We start from the raw sequence: 21243 nt of genomic DNA, 5'->3' as shown, positions 1-21243 counted from the left end.
CTAGTCTCATAGTGTTGTGGTTGGAAAAGATACTTGATACGATTTCAATTTTCTTAAATTTACCAAGGCTTGATTTGTGACCCAAGATGTGATCTATCCTGGGGAATGTTCCATGAGCCCTTGAGAAAAATGTGTATTCTGTTGTTTTTGGATGGAATGTCCTATAAATATCAATTAAGTCCATCTTGTTTAATGTATCATTTAAAGCTTGTGTTTCCTTATTTATTTTCATTTTGGATGATCTGTCCATTGGTGAAAGTGGGGTGTTAAAGTCCACTACTATGGTTGTGTTACTGTCGATTTCCCCTTTTACGGCTGTTAGTATTTGCTTTATGTATTGAGGTGCTCCTATGTTGGGTGCATAAATATTTACAATTGTTATATCTTCTTCTTGGATTGATCCCTTGATCATTATGTAGTGTCCTTCTTTGTCTCTTGTAATAGTCTTTATTTTAAAGTCTATTTTGTCTGATATGAGAATTGCTACTCGAGCTTTCTTTTGATGTCCATTTGCATGGAATATCTTTTTCCATCCCCTCACTTTCAGTCTGTATGTGTCCCTAGGTCTGAAGTGGGTCTCTTGTAGACAGCATATATACAGGTCTTGTTTTTGTATCCATTCAGCCAGTCTATGTCTTTTGGTTGGAGCATTTAAACCATTTGCATTTAAGGTAATTATTGATATGTATGTTCCTAGTCCCATTTTCTTAATTGTTTTGGGTTTGTTATTGTAGGTCTTTTCCTTCTCTTGTGTTTCCTGCCTAGAGTAGTTCCTTTAGCATTTGTTGTAAAGCTGGTTTGGTGGTGCTGAATTCTTTTAGCTTTTGCTTGTCTGTAAAGGTTTTAAATTCTCCGTCGAATCTGAATGAGATCCTTGCTGGGTAGAGTAATCTTGGTTGAAGGTTTTTTCCTTTCATCACTTCAAATATGTCCTGACACTCCCTTTTGGCTTGCAGAGTTTCTGCTGAAAGATCAGATGTTAACCTTATGGGGATTCCTTTGTATGTTATTTGTTGCTTTTCCCTTGCTGCTTTTAATACTTTTTCTTTGTGTTTAATTTTTGATAGTTTGATTAATGTGTCTTGGTGTGTTTCTCCTTGGATTTATCCTGTATGGGACTCTCTGCACTTCCTGGACTTATTTCCTTTCTCATATTAGGGAAGTTTTCAACTATAATCTCTTCAAATATTTTCTCAGTCCCTTTCTTTTTCTCCTCTTCTTCTGGGACCCCTATAATTCAAATGTTGGTACGTTTAATGTTGTCCCAGAGGTCTCTGAGACTGTCCTCAATTCTTCTCATTCTTTTTTCTTTATTCTGCTCTGCAGTAGTTATTTCCACTATTTTATCTTCCAGGTCACTTATCCGTTCTTCTGCCTCAGTTATTCTGGTATTGATTCCTTCTAGAGAATTTTTAATTTCATTTACTGTGTTGTTCATCATTGTTTATTTGCTCTTTAGTTCTTCTAGGTCCTTGTGAAATGTTTCTTGTATTTTCTCCATTTTATTTCCAAGATTTTGGATCATGTTCACTGTCATTACTCTGAATTCTTTTTCAGGTAGACTGCTTATTTCCTCTTCGTTTGTTTGGTCTGGTGCGTTTTTACGTTGCTTCTTCATCTGCTGCGTATTTCTCTGTCTTCTCATTTTGCTTAACTTACTGTGTTTGGGGTCTCCTTTTCGCAGGCTGCATGTTTGTAGTTCCTGTTGTTTTTGGTGTCTGCCCCCAGTGGGTGAGGTTGGTTCAGTGGCTTGTTAAGCTTCCTGGTGGAGGGGACTGGTGCCTGTGTTCTTGTGGATGAGGCTGGATCTTGTGTTTCTGGTGGGCAGGACCGTGTCTAGAGGTGTGTTAGGGGGTGTCTGTGAACTTAGTATGATTTTAGGCAGCCTCTCTGCTAATGGCTGGGGTTGTGTTCCTGTCTTGCTAGTTGGTTGGCATGGGGTGTCCAGCACTGTAGCTTGCTGGTCGTTGAGTGGAGCTGGGTCTTAGCGTTGAGACGGAGATCTCTGGGAGAGCTCTCACCGATTGATATTACGTGGGGCCAGGATGTCTCTGGTGGTCCAGTGTCCTGAGCTCAGCTCTCCCACCTCAAAGGCTCAGGCCTGACACCCAGCCAGAGCACCAAGACCCTTGACGAAGAACGCTGCTACGCAATGATGGTTTGACCAGAAGTGCCAGTCCCCCAATTTTTTTAACCCCTCGCAGTGATGGCACAGTTCACACCATGGAAAGTGATGTGCTCTGAATTGTCAAGGCTCACAGGTTTTCTTATCAGAATTTCCATGAATCAACACAACATTGCAGAGAAGCAAGTATTCCCTGCTGCTACTGTACTCCAGGGCTGGGCAGACAAAAGATAGAGCATCCTGAGAAAGGCTACCATGATGGGGACCAAGTTCACAGTAGCCAGCGCTCCCCACTCCAAAACTCAAGGTGTCCAGACAGCTGCTCTGAGCTGGGCTCTGCCTGCTCCCTCCCTCTCTGGGTAGCCAGCACTCCCTCCATGATCCATTTTGAGTTAGTATTTGTATAAGTTGTGATGGTTAGGTCGAGGTTCATTTTTTTGCATCTAGAGGTCTAGTTCCAACCCCATTTGTTGAAAGGCTGTTTATGATGTTTTGAGTTGCCTATCTCTTGATAACACCTAAATGTTATCAACAGTCTGTCTCAACAGCTTACTGCAAGAGGACTTGCTTATCAGCTAATCAAGCTTATCATCATTGGAAAAATCTGTTTCCTATTCATGTAAATAAGAGTGTAAAGTTCAGTGTCTGGAACTAGGCTCCCTGTGTTTGAAAACTATCTCTGCTACTTACTTAGTGACCACAGCTATGGATTTCGGTCACATTTCCACGAGTCGGCATTTTGGACCAAGCTCAGGTGCACAGTGGTTCCGTGTCCTTGTCAGCTCTCTCATTGGCTCAGGGTTGATTGTTGAGGGCCAGGGGAGAATCTGCTGGGATGATAGATCATCTCTGTTCCACGTGGCCTTTTATCCTCCAGCAAGCTATCCGTGGCTTCTTCACATGATGCTTCCCAAGAACAGCAAGCATGGCAGTGATAAGGTCTCTTGAGGCCTAAGCTCAGAATTTACACAGAGTTAGGCTTCTGCTACATTGTATTGGTCAAATCAAGTCATAGGGCCAGCCCCTATTCAAGGGGTGGGAAAATAGACTCCACCTGTTAATGGGAGAAGCTTCAAGTATTGTGGCCATTTTTCCAATCTGGTAATGTTGGTATGTTACTCAACTTGTCTGAGCCTCAGTTTCCTTATTTATAAAATGAAGCTAATAATAATAATAACTAATTCATAATAATACCAAACTCATGAGTCTTAACTCATGAGAATTCAGGAAGATGATGATAACGACAGTGATGATGATAGGCATAGCTAACCCTTTTTTTTTTTTAATAAATTTATTTATTTATTGGCTGTGTTGAGTCTTCCTTGCTGCACGTGGGCTTTCTCTAGTTGCGGTGAGCAGGGGCTACTCTTTGTTGCGGTGCACAGGCTTCTCATTGCGGTGGCTTCTCTTGTTGCAGAGCACGGGCTCTAGGCGCGTGGGCTTCAGTAGTGGTGGCACACAGGCTCAGTAGTTGTGACGCACAGGCTTAGTTGCTCCGCGGCATGTTGGATCTTCCCAGACCAGGGCTTGAACCCATGTCCTTGCATTGGCAGGCAGATTCTTAACCACTGTGCCACCAGGGAAGCCCATAGCTAACACTTTTTTATAATAGCAGCTAATATTTATTGAGGGTTTACTTTGTGCCAATCCTTGTTCATGCATTAACTCATTTCATTCCCCACAACAACCTTATGAGATCAATGAGATAACAGCAAGTAAGTGAAGGAGTTGAGATTCCAGCCCAGGGAGTCTGACTCCAGAGCCTACACTTGTCCTTTCATATATCCTCTGCCTCTGTATAAGGTACATGAATAGTTAACACAGTTCCTGGTATATAGTAACTATTCACTTCAGTATTTTTATTGTTGATATTACTGTTTATTCTCATTAGACTCATTCACAAAAGGAGGCACTTTCTGATCTTATCCCTAGATTTTTCTTTGTATCCAGATTTTTCTGGAACCCCATGTTCACTGACCATGATAAGCAGAAGAGCAGAAAAGAAATTAAAAAGGCAAAGTGAAAAAGCATAGAAATACAAACAGAGGGAAGTGGAAGGCCAGGAAGAGAGATAGAAACCATGTCAGGGTTCCTTCCTGTTCAGGCCTGGAACAGAGCCTCATTTATTACTGAGTGTTAGGACTCTGATGCTGAAAAGCTAAAGGGCTTCTCCTCCCTTGGAGTGTGACCCATGGCACTTTTGAGGAATATGGACAACCCCCTCCCCCTAACACATTTGCATACACATATACCTCGGTATCCCCTCATCCTTAACAGGAGGAGATGTCTTTTCTTTGAGACTTAGAGCCTAAAGTTTCCTTAGATGATGGGAAGAGATTACCTATCCAGAAGCCATGGATTTTTCTTAACTAATCAAGGCCTTCTAGCCCTTCATATGGACCCTAAAATGTATAATACACTGCAGCACATAGAAAAATGCCCTCAAGAAAGATAGGGTCAATCTAGGAGGGTGAAAGCATTGTTGAATAGGAAACCCAGAAAAGCCCTGGACCCCATGGAGCTCTCCTTGGTGCAGAGCCCACTGGATATGACTGAGCTTTTACTTGCTTAAAACCTTGTTCAGGGACTTCCCTGGTGGTCCAGTGGTTACGACTCCGTGCTTCCAACGCAGGGGGCGTGGGTTCGATCCCTGGTCAGAGAACTAAGATCCCATATGTCACGCTGCCAAAAAAGCACACCTTGTTCATAGATGTGGCCTCTTCTTGAACCTTATCAGCCCTGATCTGCTGTGACCCAGTTGCCTGCCGCCAGAATGACCCTTGACTGCCTGGCACCAAGCCACGCCACCCTCCTCTGCTGATACAGACTGCGGATCAGGAGTTTCATTCATGCTAGTCTGGCCTGGTAGGACTGACCTGCTTGCCACCACCTATGTCCCTGAGGTTCCCTCTCAGGCTGCCCACTCATGCTTAGCACTTTGCCAGGCCAGGACATGCCCTGCAGTACACAGGAGAGAAAAGTAGGCAGCAGGCCTAGTTCTGACAGCTGTCAAAGAGACACGTGATACTTGGGTGCAGCTCTGAGCTCTGCATACAGCCACTGATGATCCCAGGTCCAAACTCCAGGGGAGTAAGTCTCTCCCTCTACCACCCCTCCCTCCGTCAGGTCAGCGAGGCCAGAACTATTAAATGGGTACAACTTTTAAGCATAGACTTAGGTGTGTGCATTGCTTAGGGTAATATTCCTGAAGGCGGGGCCAGGGCACCTATACTGATGAACCTGATGGAGAAAGGGAGCTCTCCACGGAACGGCCCTCACAACACACCGGTGCTTTCGTCCCTGGGGCTCCCCCAGAAGGAACAGGGCAGCCTATAGCAGGGGTGCCAAGCCCCAATTCTATCCCAGATGACGGGCTTACTGTGCAGCTCTCTGCTGGGAACTGGACTGCAAGCCTGTTGTTAAAAAAGACCCAAATCGTCTGTCTGGTTTCTCCAGCAGACTTGAAACGTGGTCACTTAAAGAAACGGTTATTTAAGAGAGAGAAGGAAAGGCTCTTTATGACTTCATTTAAAATGTTCTTTCTCAGGTTTGTGCGTGAAGGAGGCAGAGAGGGAGGAGAACACACAGGGATCTTCTTGTCCGTGAGAATAGGATTCTGCCTGCTTTACCCACCATTTTTGTAACGTAGAGAGAGACAGTGGATGCTCGATTACAGCTAGATGGGTCAGAGTGGTCAGGCGTTAGAGGCACTGGGTAGAGAAATTCTGAGAAATCTGTCTGTAAATATAAAGGGAGGTGATAACGGTTGATTCAAGTGAAGGAAGTTACTCTGTAGTAATACAGTTATAGAAGAATAGTCTGAAAGATGGCTCGGAATGATTACTTTAGTAACATTCCAATGTTTATGAATGTCTGTAGTGATACCTAGAGAACTTGTTGTGGGGAAAGGCAGTCAGCAGTGGTGAAGAGGTTCAGTGCCTGACATTCAGCCATGACTGTTAGATTTTCAACTTTTTAATCAAGTTTGGTTTTTTGTTGTGGTGGGGGTTCTTTTGGTTTTTTGTTTTCGTTTTTGTTTTGCCTCTTAGAAATCTTGTTCCGTGTTACAAGAAAAAAGAATCAGGACAGAATTGATTAGGGGCAGATGTCTAAAGGGATACAAAGAAGTATCTGACTCCAACGTTACCTTCCCTTCAGAAAGTGCTCCTGTTTCTTTCATCATTGTTACAGGCAATTTGTAGGGAGATTAGCTATGATTTTTTATTATTTAATACCAGTTACTTTGTTCTGTATTGTCTTAGCTAATCAGACTCACTTTTTTTTAATAGCGGTGTGGTTTCTTTAAAAGCACACATATTTTTCTGATTATGAAAGCAATGCATTTTTACTGCATAAATTTGGAAAACAAAACAAGAATAAAGAAGAAAAATAAATCACCCATAACCCCATCATGAGATAAAATACTAATATTTTTATTTATCTTTTCCTATGCGTTTAGACACGTATGTGAAACTAACATATGAACATTTTCCTATGTTATTGAAAATTCTAAAAGTATTTAAATCTTCCTGCCCTTTTTTGGATGTTTACTCTGCTTCTGTTTTTCCTGTTATAAATAATGCTGATGAGTAGCCTGCTGATAAATCTCTGTCTCCATCTCTGATTAGTTCTTTAGAATAAATTTCCGAACGTGGAACTGCTGGATCAAAGTTGTGAACATTTTTAAGGCTTTTGATATATATGTGCCAGCATGTCTTCAGGGGAAAATGTTGCCTTTAAATTCTTGACCAGCAGTATTTGAGTGTACCTGTCACCTGTGTACTGGGTGCAGACTCCACGCAATACTAGAATAACACCTGCTAGATCAGTGTGGCTTTTGATATACTGGTTTTACGCAGTTAAGAATGATGAAGCTATTTTTTTGGCGGCCAAACTGGTTACCATTTTGCATGCATATTTTCAGTGAGAAATTATATTGTGTATTTCTCTCCTTTTTTTCTTGCATTTGACTTTGTTCGGGGGCTGCAGGTCGTGTCCAGCCTTCAGCCATCAGACATGTTCGTTCCTGGAGCAACGTCCCCTTTATCACGGTACCCCTCAGTCGTACGCATGGCAAGTCTTTTGCCCACCGCAGTGAGCTGAAGCATGCCAAGAGAATCGTGGTGAAACTCGGGAGTGCCGTGGTGACCCGAGGGGACGAATGTGGCCTGGCACTGGGGCGCCTGGCATCTATCGTTGAGCAGGTAATTGCCAAGGTGGAAAATTCAGCCGAACTAAAACAAAATCTGCTTTTTAAGCTGTCATGTCAGGTTTCGCAGCTTGTAAAAATAATTCTGATTTGAGAACAATAGATTTCAACCCAGCCTGAAAACTCTGGTTCCTGATGAAGGTGCCACTGGGAGACAGCATCCCAGGACAAGCAGAGGGGGTGTCAAGGAGTGGAGTTGATTTCATGCAGTTCATCCCTCAAGCTTCTTAGTTCTCACTAACGAGCTGTGTATGTCAGTGATTCTTAATCCTGGCTGCACATCAGAATCGCCTGAGAGGCCTGGAGGTGCCTGGGCCTCACACTCAACCATTTAGTAAGCATCTCTGCGATGGGGCTCAAGCCTCTGTGATTTTGAAGTTCCCCAGGTGATCGATACGTAGTCAGGGTTGAGTACCCAGGTGGACTTGTGTGAATATTGAGGTTTTTTTTTTTTTTTTTCCTGTTTTGCTGGGCTTTATCTTTTCTAGTTAGCCTAGTAACCTTGAAATAAGTATGAGCTATCATTGCAAAGATTTCCCAAGTTCAGATATTAGTGAAAGGACTCACCAGACTCCACAGAGAATACCCATATAAGGCTTTCATTTAAAGGCAAAGGGATACAAGGCCACAGAGGTAGTATAAGCAGGCATTAAGGGTCTCAGAGACATCCTATGCACAAGCCCATCCCCCACCCCCCAGGGTCTTTTATTTGCAAAGAGACCACACTCTGTCCCCAGACTGAATCACCGAAAGATCTGTGCAAGGAATCTTGGCTTTGGAAGGCCTCACAGCAGAAGTTTGCAGTGGGAACTTTATGCCCCACTGGCCATGGAGTCAAACCAGGCTGACCACTGATAGTTTATCAGTAAAGAAACTGACCTTCGGGGTCATCATGGGAGTTTTGGACTTTAAATATCACATCGCAAATCCCACTACCTTTATCTTTTCCAAGAGCAGGGATCAGCAAACTTTTTCTGTAAAAGGCCAGATACTAAATATGTTAGTCTCTGTAGGCTGTACAGTTTCTGTCTCAGCTACCATTGTAGCACAAAAGCAACCTTAGACAATACGTAAATGAACAACAAGCATGGCTGTGTTCTGATAACATTTTATTTTCAAAAACAGGCACAGGTCAGATTTGACCTGCAGGCCATAGTTTGCCAACCCCTGACCAAGAGTCAAAAAAACCAGACATCCAAGTATCCTGGAGATAAAGCTAGAGCTTTTCCATTCTAGCTGTAATTCAGCTCTATCTTCCATAGCCGTATTTTCAGTTTTAAAAAACAATTTTGCTGGAGTTGGTATTAGAAAACTACTAACCTGAAATTTGATGGAATTTTCTTCATATATTTTCTGTACTAAGCAATTATTATCAAATCTGCCTTTCAGATTGAGTCCCTCAGATCAATGCAGTGTAACAAATATTTATCAAAGGGCTACATTGTGAGGGCCTTAACAGACCTCTAACTGTTGTCTCTGCCGTTGGGGAGCCAGAACTGGGACTCCCAAAATAATTAGGTGATTGTTCAAGGCAGATAATATCCAAATGAGAGGGCACAAATGACAGTGACTGACAGGTCCAGAGGTGGGAAGGCCAAATGAGAGTGTGGTCATTCTTGGGACTTCCTAGGAGAGCTGAGACTCAGGGTGGGCCTTTGTGACTGATAGGATTTGCACCAGCAGAGGGGAAATGTTCCATGCTGCTAAGTGCACATTGTGAATGGTGCCCCTGGAATTGCGTAGCCTGATGGTTCTGGGGACGGGGAGGCTCTACAAGTAGTTTCCAGGTGGGAGACAAAAGCAGGAATGAGTATGGCATGCTGATGGGCCAGAGAGGAGGTGAGCTTGAAAGCAGTGGTGGTGATCTCATCAGGGAGAATGTGTATAATTCTATTAGGCAGGGCTTTGAAACCAGGTAGAGGATTTGGGGTTCAGTCTAGGAGGAAGATTGAAGATTTTGAGCAAAGGAGAAACTTGATGAAAACAGTGGGGAGAACCTGGTAATGGTTTGCTTAGGTTGCCAGCTCTCCTTCTAGGGACACCCCTGGACCTTAAGGAACGGTTTTCTAGATCAGTGCAGTACTAACATGTGGAGTCAACTGTCTTGTCCAAGGCATCTGATCGTGTTAGATGGACTCAGGAGCTGACTTAAAGAGGCTTCCATTGGTCAAAGATGGGAATATCTGAACATCAATAATTACTGCACTGAATTTAATCACATGAAATATGTTTAAATCTATGAATCACAGTTATATTTAAAAAATAATTCATTGGTCATCTTGAAGGATTCTAGAGAACCTACTCATTTTGGAAACTGGTAAATAAAGGGAAAGAGACACATATCTGTGCTGCCTTTCATATACAAACCATACCTCAAGGTAGCCAAATATTTAATGAAGTAAAGTTTCCCTTTATGGAATTATTCCAGCCTGTAAATAAAGAAGAAATGAATGAATTAGAATATCAGCATTTTATAGCCCCTAATGAATTAATAGGTCTTGGTGATGATCATCAACAGTTACTAACATCACAAAAAGAAAGACAGTCAGGCCTTATGTATCCCCTTGATGGACACCATGACCTGTAAAGAGTTCTTGACAAAAAAAAAAATCAAGCCTTCCTACCTAACAGCAGTTTGCAAGAAATACAATACTATACCACAGAGACAGAAGCAGGAAAGTCAAGGCTGAGAAACCCTAAAGGACAGATAACCCAGTTTCTTTAACAAATTACAAGGGAAAAAATTATAGAGAGGAACCTATGGATTAAAAGTGGGGGAGGAGAGAAGATGGCGGAAGAGTAAGACGCGGAGATCACCTTCCTTCCCACAGATACAGTAGAAATACATCTACACGTGGAACTGCTCCTACAGAACACCCACTGAACGCTGGCAGAAAACGTCCGACCTCCAAAAAGGCAAGAAACTCCCCCCGTACTTGGGTAGGGCAAAAGAAAAAAGAAATAACAGAGACAAAAGAATAGGGACGGCACCTGCACCAGTGGGAGGGAGCTGTGAAGGAGGAAAGATTTCCACGCACTAGGAAGCCCCTTCGCGGGCAGAGACTGCGGGTGGCAGAGGGGGGAAGCTTCGGAGCCACGGAGGAGAGCGCAGCCACAGGGGTGCGGAGGGCAAAGCGGAGAGGCTCCCGCACGGAGGAGCGGTGCCGACCAGCACTCACCAGCCCAGAGAGGCTTGTCTGCTCCCCCGCCGGGGCGGGCGGGGGCTGGGAGCTGAGGCTCGGGCTTCGGTCGGATCGCAGGGAGAGGACTGGGATTGGCGGCGTGAACACAGCCTGAAGGGGTTAGCGCACCACAGCTAGCCGGGAGGGAGTCCGAGAAAAAGTCTGCAGCTGCCGAAGAGGCAAGAGACTTTTTCTTCCCTCTTTGTTTCCTGGTGCGCGAGGAGAGGGGATTCAGAGCGCCGCCTAAACGAACTCCAGAGATGGGCGCGAGCCGCAGCTAACAGCGCGGATCCCACAGCAACAGGGGCGCAGAGGAAAAAGCGGAGAGACTCCCGCACAGAGGCTTGGCGCCGAGCAGCGCTCACCAGCCCGAGAGGCTTGTCTGCTCCCCCGCCGGGGCAGGCGGGGCTGCGAGCTGAGGCTCGGGCTTCGGTCGGATCGCAGGGAGAGGACTGGGGCTGGCGGCGTGAACACAGCCTGAAGGGGTTAGCACACCACAGCTGGCTGGGAGGGAGACCGGGAAAAAGTCTGCAGCTGCTGAAGAGGCAAGAGACTTTTTCTTGCCTCTTTGTTTCGCTGCGCGCAAGGAGAGGGGATTCAGAGCGCCGCCTAAACGAACTCCAGAGAAGGGCGCGAGCCGCGGCGATCAGCGCGGACCCCAGAGACGGGCGTGAGACGCTGGGGCTGCTGCTGCCGCCTCCAAAAAGCCTGTGTGTGAGCACAGGTCACTCTCCACACCGCCCCTCCCGGGAGCCGGTGCAGCCCGCCACTGCCAGGGTCCCGTGATCCCCGGACAAATTCCCCGGGAGAACGCACTGCGCACCTCAGGCTGGTGCAACGTCACGCCGGCCTCTGCTGCCGCAGGCTCGCCCCGCCTCCTCCGTACCCCTCCCTCCCCGCGGCCTGGGTGAGCCAGCGCCCCCGAAGCAGCTGCTCCTTTAACCCCGTTCTGTCTGGGCGGGGAATAGACGCCCTCAGGCGACCTACATGCAGAGGCGGGTCCAAATCCAAAGCTGAACCCCAGGAGCTGTGTGAACAGGGAAGAGAAGGGGAAATCTCTCCCAGCAGCCTCAGAAGCAGCGGATTAAAACTCCACAAACAACTTGATGTGCCTGCATCTGTTGAATACCTGAATAGACAACGAATCATCCCAAATTCAGGAGGTGGACTTTGGGAGCAGGATATATTAATTTTTCCCCTGTTCCTTTTTTTTTGTGAGTGTATATGTATATGCTTCTGGGTGAGATTTTGTCTGTATAGCTTTGCTTTACAATAGCTTTATTTTACTTCACTATATTATAGCCTCTTTCTTTCTTTCTTTCTTTCTTTCTATTTTTTCTCCCTTTTACTCTGAGCCGTGTGGACGAAAGGCTCTTGGTGCTCCAGCCAGGCATCAGGGCCGTGCCTCTGAGGTGGGAGAGCCAACTTCAGGACACTGGTCCACAAGAGACCTCCCAGCTCCACGTAATACCAAACGGTAAAAATCCCTCAGAGATCTCCATCTCAGCATCAAGACCCAGCATCACTCAATGACCAGCAAGCTACAGTGCTGAACACCCTATGCCAAACAACTAGCAAGACAGGAACACAGCCCCATCCATTAGCAGAGAGGCTGCCTAAAATCATAATAAGGCCACAGACACCCCAAAATACACCACCAGACGTGGATGTGCCCACCAGAAAGACAAGATCCAGCCTCATCCACCAGAGCTCAGGCACTAGTTCCCTCCACCAGGAAGCCTACACAACCCACTGAACCAACCTTAGCCACTGGGGACAGATACCAAAAACAACGGGAACTACAAACCTGCAGTCTGTGAAAAGGAGACCCCAAACACAGTAAGATAAGCAAAATGAGACGACAGAAAAACACACAGCAGATGAAGGAGCAGGGTCAAAACACACCAGACTTAACAAATGAAGAGGAAATAGGTAGTCTACCTGAAAAAGAATTCAGAATAATGATAGTAAGGATGATCCAAAATCTTGGAAATAGAATAGACAAAATGCAAGAAACATTTAACAAGGACGTAGAAGAACTAAAGAGGAACCAAGCAATGATGAAAAACACAATAAATGAAATTAAAAATACTCTAGATGGGATCAATAGCAGAATAACTGAGGCAGAAGAAAGGATAAGTGACCTGGAAGATAAAATGGTGGAAATAACTACTACAGAGCAGGATAAAGAAAAAAGAATGAAAAGAACTGAGGACAGTCTCAGAGACCTCTGGGACAACATTAAACGCACCAACATTCGAATTATAGGGGTCCCAGAAGAAGAAGAGAAAAAGAAAGGGACTGAGAAAATATTTGAAGAGATTATAGTTGAAAACTTCCCTGATATGGGAAAGGAAATAGTTAATCAAGTCCTGGAAACACAGAGAGTCCCATACAGGATAAACCCAAGGAGAAACACGCCAAGACACATATTAAACTGTCAAAAAGTTAAATATAAAGAAAACATATTAAAGGCAGCAAGGGAAAAAAAACAAATAACACACAAGGGAATCCCCATAAGGTTAACATCTGATCTTTCCGCAGAAACTCTGCAAGCCAGAAGGGAGTGGCAGGATATACTTAAAATGATGAAGGAGAAAAACCTACAACCAAGATTACTCTACCCAGCAAGGATCTCATTCAGATTCGATGGAGAAATTAAAACCTTTACAGACAAGCAAAAGCTGAGAGAGTTCAGCACCACCAAACCAGCTTTACAACAAATGCTAAAGGAACTTCTCTAGGCAAGAAACACAAGAGAAGGAAAACACCTACAATAACAAACCCAAAACATTTAAGAAAATGGGAATAGGGACATACGTATCGATAATTACCTTGAATGTAAATGGATTAAATGCTCCCACCAAAAGACACAGGCTGGCTGAATGGATACAAAAACAAGACCCATATATATGCTGTCTACAAGAGACCCACTTCAGACCTAGAGACGCATACAGACTGAAAGTGAGGGGATGGAAAAAGATATTCCATGCAAATGGAAATCAAAAGAAAGCTGGAGTAGCAATTCTCATATCAGACAAAATAGACTTTAAAATAAAGACTATTACAAGAGACAAAGAAGGACACTATATAATGATCAAGGGATCGATCCAAGAGGAAGCTATAACAATTGTAAATATTTATGCACCCAACATAGGAGCACCTCAATACATAAGGCAAATACTAACAGCCATAAAAGGGGAAATCGACAGCAACACAATCATAGTAGGGGACTTCAACACCCCACTTTCACCAATGGACAGATCATCCAAAATGAAAATAAATAAGGAAACACAAGCTTTAAATGATACATTAAACAAGATGGACTTAATTGATATTTATAGGACATTCTACCCAAAAACAACAGAATACACATTTTTCTCAAGTGCTCATGGAACATTCTCCAGGATAGATCATATCTTGGGTCATAAATCAAGCCTTGGTAAATTTAAGAAAATTGAAATCGTATCAAGTATCTTTTCCGACCACAATGCTATGAGACTAGATATCAATTACAGGAAAAGATCTGTAAAAAATACAAACACATGGAGGCTACACAATACACTACTTAATAACGAAGTGATTACTGAAGAAATCAAAGGGGAAATCAAAAAATACCTAGAAACAAATGACAATGGAGATACGACAACCCAAAACCTATGGGACGCAGCAAAAGCAGTGCTAAGAGGGAAGTTTATAGCAATACAAGCCTACCTCAAGAAACAGGAAACATCTCGAATAAACAACCTAACCTTGCACCTGAAGCAATTAGAGAAAGAAGAACAAAAAAACCCCAAAGCCAGCAGAAGGAAAGAAATTATAAAGATCAGGTCAGAAATAAATGAAAAAGAAATGAAGGAAACAATAGCAAAAATCAATGAAACTAAAAGCTGGTTCTTTGAGAAGATAAACAAAATTGATAAACCATTAGCCAGACTTATCAAGAGAAAAAGGGAGAAGACTCAGATCAATAGAATTAGAAATGAAAAAGGAGAAGTAACCACTGACACTGCAGAAATACAAAAGATCATGAGAGATTACTACAAGCAACTCTATGCCAATAAAATGGACAACCTGGAAGAAATGGACAGATTCTTAGAAATGCACAAACTGCCGAGACTGAACCAGGAAGAAATAGAAAATATGAACAGACCAATCACAAGCACTGAAATTGAAACTGTGATTAAAAACCTTCCAACAAACAAAAGCCCAGGACCAGATGGCTTCACAGGTGAATTCTATCAAACATTTAGAGAAGAGCTAACACCTATCCTTCTCAAACTCTTCCAAAATATTGCAGAGGGAGGAACACTCCCAAACTCATTCTACGAGGCCACCATCACCCTGATACCAAAACCAGAGAAAGATGTCACAAAGAAAGAAAACTACAGGCCAATATCACTGATGAACATAGATGCAAAAATCCTCAACAAAATACTAGCAAACAGAATCCAACAGCACATTAAAAGGATCATACACCATGATCAAGTGGGGTTTATCCCAGGAATGCAAGGATTCTTCAATATACGCAAATCAATCAATGTGATACACCATATTAACAAATTGAAGGAGAAAAACCATATGATCATCTCAATAGATGCAGAGAAGGCTTTCGACAAAATTCAACACCCATTTATGATAAAAGCCCTGCAGAAAGTAGGCATAGAGGGAACTTTCCTCAACATAATAAAGGCCATATATGACAAACCCACAGCCAACATTGTCCTCAATGGTGAAAAACTGAAACCATTTCCACTAAGATCAGGAACAAGACAAGGTTGCCCACTCTCACCACTATTATTCAACATAGTTTTGGAAGTGTTAGCCACAGCAATCAGAGAAGACAAAGAAATAAAAGCAATCCAAATCGGAAAAGAAGAAGTAAAGCTGTCACTATTTGCAGATGACATGATACTATACATAGAGAATCCTAAAGATGCTACCAGAAAACTCCTAGAGCTAATCAATGAATTTGGTAAAGTAGCAGGATACAAAATAAATGCACAGAAATCTCTTGCATTTCTATACACTAATGACGAAAAATCTGAAAGTGAAATTAAGAAAACACTCCCGTTTACCATTGCAACAAAAAGAATAAAATATCTAGGAATAAACCTACCTAAGGAGACAAAAGACCTGTATGCAGAAAATTATAAGACACTGATGAAAGAAATTAAAGATGATACAAATAGATGGAGAGATATACCATGTTCCTGGATTGGAAGAATCAACATTGTGAAAATGACTCTACTACCCAAAGCAATCTACAGATTCAATGCAATCCCTATCAAACTACCACTGGCATTTTTCACAGAACTAGAACAAAAAATTTCACAATTTGTATGGAAACACAAAAGACCCCGAATAGCCAAAGCAATCTTGAGAACGAAAAATGGAGCTGGGGGAATCAGGCTTCCTGACTTCAGACTATATTACAAAGCTTCAGTAATCAAGACAGTTTGGTACTGGCACAAAAACAGAAATATAGATCAATGGAACAGGATAGAAAGCCCAGAGATAAACCCACACACATATGGTCACCTTATCTTTGATAAAGGAGGCAAGAATATACAGTGGAGAAAAGACAGCCTCTTCAATAAGTGGTGCTGGGAAAATTGGACAGGTACATGTAAAAGTATGAAATTAGAACACTCCCTGACACCATGCACAAAAATAAACTCAAAATGGATTAAAGACCTAAGTGTAAGGGCAGACACTATCAAACTCTTAGAGGAAAACATAGGCAGAACACTCTATGACATACATCACAGCAAGATTCTTTTTGACCCAGCTCCCAGAGAAATGGAAATAAGAACACAAATAAACAAATGGGACCTAATGAAACTTAAAAGCTTTTGCACAGCAAAGGAAACCATAAACAAGACCAAAAGACAACCCTCAGAATGGGAGAAAATATTTGCAAATGAAGCAACTGACAAAGGATTAATCTCCCAAGATTTACAAGCAGCTCATGCAGCTCAATAACAAAAAAACCAACAACCCAATCCAAAAATGGGCAGAAGACCTAAATAGACATTTCTCCAAAGAATATATACAGATGGCCTACAGACACATGAAAGAATGCTCAACATCATTAATCATTAGAGAAATGCAAATCAAAACTACAATGAGATATCATCTCACACCGGTCAGAATGGCCATCATCAAAAAATCTAGAAACAATAAATGCTGGAGAGGGTGTGGAGGAAAGGGAACACTCTTGCACTGTTGGTGGGAATGTGAATTGATACAGCCACTATGGAGAACAGTATGGAGGTTCCTGAAAAAACTACAAATAGAACTGCCATATGACCCAGCAATCCCAATACTGGGCATATACCCTGAGAAAACCATAGGTCAAAAAGAGTCATGTACCAAAATGTTCATTGCAGCTCTATTTACAATAGCCAGGACGTGGAAGCAACCTAAATGTCCATCGACAGATGAATGGATAAAGAAGATGTGGCACATATATACAATGGAATATTACTCAGCCATAAAAAGAAATGAAATGGAGGTATTTGTAATGAGGTGGATGGAGTTAGAGTCTGTCATACAGAGTGAAGTAAGTCAGAAAGAGAAAAACAAATACAGTATGCTAACACATATATACGGAATCTAAGGGAAAAAAAAAAAAGGCCATGAAGAACCTAGTGGCAAGACGGGAATAAAGACACAGACCTACTAGAGAATGGACTTGAGGATATGGGGAGGGGGAGGGGGAGGGGTGAGATGTGACAGGGTGAGAGAGTGTCATGGACATATATACACTACCAAATGTAAAATAGATAACTAGTGGGAAGCAGCCACATAGCACAGGGAGATCAGCTCGGTGCTTTGTGACCACCTAGAGGGGTGGGATGGGGAGGGTGGGAGGGAGGGAGATGCAAGAGGGAAGAGAAATGGGAACATATTGTATATGTATAACTGATTCACTTTGTTATAAAGCAGAAGCTAACACACCCTTGTAAGGCAATTATACTTCAATAAAGATGTTTAAAAAAATAAATAAATAACTGAAGACGTGAATAAATCAGTAAAAAAAAAAAAGTGAATTAAGAGACACTTCAACTAATTGCAATGTGTGGGCTTAATTTTCATCTTAATTTGAGCAAGCTGAAAAAATTGGGGAAATGTGAACACTGACCAGATGTTTGATATTAGGAAATTATTGAAATGTTTTAGAGAATAATGGTTTTGTGGATGTGTGTATATACCCTCTGTTTTAGCAATTGCTTTCTGAAATATTTACAAATGAAATAATGTGTCTGGAGCCTGGGATTTGTATTAAAATAATGGTGGAGGGACTTCCCTGGTGATCCAATGGCTAAGACTGTGCGCTCCCAATGCAGGGAGCCCAGGTTCAGTGCCTGGTCAGGGAACTGGATCCCACGTGCCACAACTAAGAGTTCACATGCCTCAAGTAAAGATCCTGCGTGCCTCAAGTAAAGATCCCGCGTGCCGCAACTAAGACCCGGCACAGCCAAATGAATACATAAATAAATGAGTATTTTTTTAAAATAAATAAAATAAAATAATGGTGGAGCTATAAAAGGAACATTGGAGAGTGAGAAATTGGCCATGAGAGGTGGTTGTTGAAGCTGTGTGATGAGTACATAGGGTTTTATAGTTCGATTCTTACCACTTTGGTTAAGTATGAAATTTTCTATGATGGTAAGTTATTTTTTTTAGATCACGGTTCATCATAGCTGTCTCCGAGTTCCTGAGCTAGATTATAGGTTCAAGCATCAGGAGGGATGGACAGGTTAGGAATATTGAATCTTTGATTCTTTCATGTGCATCCGTCCTAGGTGGGAAACAAAGTAACCAAAACTGGTTCTAGGCAGACAGGGTGGAACAGCACTGTCCCTGGTCTAGCCAGAGGCAACCCATGAGAATCAGACATGCCCCGGAAACAGCTTCGTCTCCCCAGGTCATGCCTTAGAATTTGAGAAGCCATCTGCTAAGTTTATATTGCAATTCCTGGCTCCAGACTTGTATTCTGGGCTTTATTTCCTGAAACAACTGGATCTTCCGCATTATAGACTCCTCCACATGTCTTCAAGTCCTGTGGTTGCCAAACCTACCTACACACCAGAATCTCCTTATTAAAAACTTCTCATTTCTATCTGCCACCTACTTTTCAGATTCGAGGAAGCATGTAGGACTCTGTATTTTTACCAAACAACCTGGGTGATTCTTCCAGAGCCAGCCCAGTGCTGGTCTGTAAACCGGCATTTGGGATGCACTCATTAGTCCAGCCTACCTGAATCGCTTGTGATGAGAGGAAAGAGAGATTACAAGGACTTGTGCCTTTTCCTTCCTCAATGTCAGGTGTCAGTACTGCAGAATCAAGGCCGAGAGATGATGCTGGTGACTAGTGGAGCTGTAGCCTTTGGCAAGCAGCGCTTACGCCATGAGATCCTTCTGTCTCAGAGCGTGCGGCAGGCCCTACACTCGGGGCAGAACCAGCTGAAGGAGATGGTAAGTGCGGCTTCCCCACCCCCTGTAACAGGGTCCTCAGGCCTCCTTCCCTCGCCCCAGCCACACCTTGTCTGTTGGCATGTTACAGGCAATTCCAGTCTTAGAAGCCCGAGCCTGTGCAGCCGCCGGACAGAGTGGGCTGATGGCCTTGTATGAAGCCATGTTTACCCAGTACAGCATCTGCGCTGCCCAGGTGAGAGGCTGACCTCCACAAGGGGGGTGTGGGACCTGTGAGGGTGATTCCCGTGGAGCATGGTGATATGAGCAGGGCTCTGGAGCCAGACTGCCAGGATGCAGTCTCAGCTTCACCACTTGCTGGTTGGGAGATCTGGAGAAAGTTTTTAAGTCTCACCTTTTTGTGCCTCAGTTTCCTCATCTGAAAAATGAGGATGTCGGGCTTCCCTGGTGGCGCAGTGGTTGAGAATCTGCCTGCCAGTGCAGGGGACACGGGTTCGAGCTCTGGTTTGGGAAGATACCACATGCCGCGGAGCAACTAGGCCCGTGAGCCGCAACTACTGAGCCTGCGCGTCTGGAGCCTGTGCCCCGCAACAAGAGAGGCCGCGATAGTGAGAGGCCCGCGCACCGCGATGAAGAGTGGCCCCCGCTTGCCACAACTAGAGAAAGCCCTCGCACAGAAACGAAGACCCAACACAGCCATAAATAAATAAATAAATAAATAAATAAACTCCAATCTCTAAAAAAAAATGAGGATGTCATCAGTGCCTATTGCAAAGAGTCTTTGGAAGGGCTCAGTGAGAAAATATATGAAAAGCATTTAATATGTCTGGTACACAGTACTTTCTCAGTAAGTGTTAGCTCTTGTTGTTATACAAATAACTCTTAGGACTACTACAAGTACTGATACTTCTGAAGATAGAAAGTTTAGATATCTTTATTTCATTGGCTTCTTTGACTTCAGCTAGCTTGTTTCTCTTTGCACCTGGTTGCCTTATATAATAGATATCTACTAAGTGTTGAAGGGAAATGCTAGTGGTTGGTTGTTTTTTGTTTTTAATTTAATTAGGTTTTTTTTTTTTTTGGCTGTGTTGGGTCTTCGTTGCGGTGTGCGGGCTTCTCATTGAGGTGGCTTCCCTTGTTGCGGAGCATGGGCTCTAGGCGCGCGGGCTTCAGTAGTTGTAGCTCGCGGGCCCTAGAGCACAGGCTCAGCTCAGTAGTGGCACACGGGCTTAGTTGCTCTGCAGCATGTGGGGTCTTCCTGGACCAGGGCTCGAACCTGTGTCCCCTGCATTGGCAGGTGGATTCTTAACCACTGCGCCACCAGGGAAGCCCAGTTGGTTGGTTTTTAATTCATTTAGCAAGTATTTATTGAGCACCATGTGTACCAAGGAGTCTGTTAGACGTTGGGGATACTGCAGTGAACAAATCAGCCATGTTCTAGTCCTCATGGAACTTAAAAATTTTTACTGGTTCCCCCCTGAATGTGCTAGAACCTTCTTTCTACATTATTTCTTTTTTACCTAAATTTCCAGAATTTTTTCAGTTGTGTTTTTAATCAGCTATACAACTACTCACTAAATAGAAACATCTAAATATCACAAAACAACTGAAAAAAACCTTACTCCCCAAGTTATTTTCAAATTTGCTGCCTCTGATCCTATCATTTACACAGATGTTATTATACACAGATGATGTTAGGTGTACATCATTTCAGGTTTGGCTCTTGCATTTCCTATCACTTTTTCTGTTTCTCCATCATTTTTTTTTATTTATTTATTTTTGGCTGTGTTGGGTCTTCATTGCTGTGCATGAGCTTTCTCAATTTGCAGCGAGTGGGGGCTACTCTTTCTTGCAGTGTGAGGACTTCTCATTGTGGTGGCTTCTCTTGTTGTGGAGCACGGGCTCTAGGCGCGCGGGCTTCAGTAGTTGTGGCACACAGGCTCAGTAGTTGTGGCTCACGGGCTGTAGAGCGCAGGCTCAGTAGTTGTGGTGCACGGGCTTAGTTGCTCCACGGCATGTGGGATCTTCCCAGACCAGGGCTCGAACCCGTGTCTCCTGCATTGGCAGGCGGATTCTTAACTGCTGCGCCACCAGGGAAGTCCCTCTCCATCATTTTTAAGTTGTTATCCACAGTGACGTTCTGGTATTATACCAGAGTGTCCTTGAGTAAGGGAGCTGAAACAGAAAGGCATGGACTTGGACACTTTTGCTTGTGGCTGGGACCCCACTCTCTGTAATCTTAGATTTTTTATTTCGGTTACATAAGTGCAATGGAAATCTCAATT

At 43.4% G+C, this 21243-nt stretch overlaps 1 protein-coding gene across 3 annotated transcripts in view; it reads left to right on the top strand.

The window, feature by feature from the left end:
* Nucleotides 1-21243, top strand: part of ALDH18A1 (aldehyde dehydrogenase 18 family member A1) — a 56181-nt gene that overhangs the window by 8541 nt on the left and 26397 nt on the right. For 2 of the 3 annotated variants that reach the window (XM_068548261.1, XM_068548260.1), the window contains exons 3-5: nucleotides 7115-7329; nucleotides 18851-19000; nucleotides 19089-19193. In XM_068548261.1, the coding sequence (XP_068404362.1) occupies nucleotides 7115-7329; nucleotides 18851-19000; nucleotides 19089-19193 (470 nt within the window). The remainder of the gene's footprint in view (nucleotides 1-7114; nucleotides 7330-18850; nucleotides 19001-19088; nucleotides 19194-21243) is intronic. The other variant, XM_068548262.1, reaches the window with a different exon arrangement.

This window comes from Eschrichtius robustus, chromosome 7, assembly GCF_028021215.1.
Source record: "Eschrichtius robustus isolate mEscRob2 chromosome 7, mEscRob2.pri, whole genome shotgun sequence".
In the NCBI taxonomy this organism is placed as follows: Eukaryota; Metazoa; Chordata; class Mammalia; order Artiodactyla; family Eschrichtiidae; genus Eschrichtius; species Eschrichtius robustus.
This window is presented reverse-complemented; position numbering and strand designations above follow the sequence as displayed.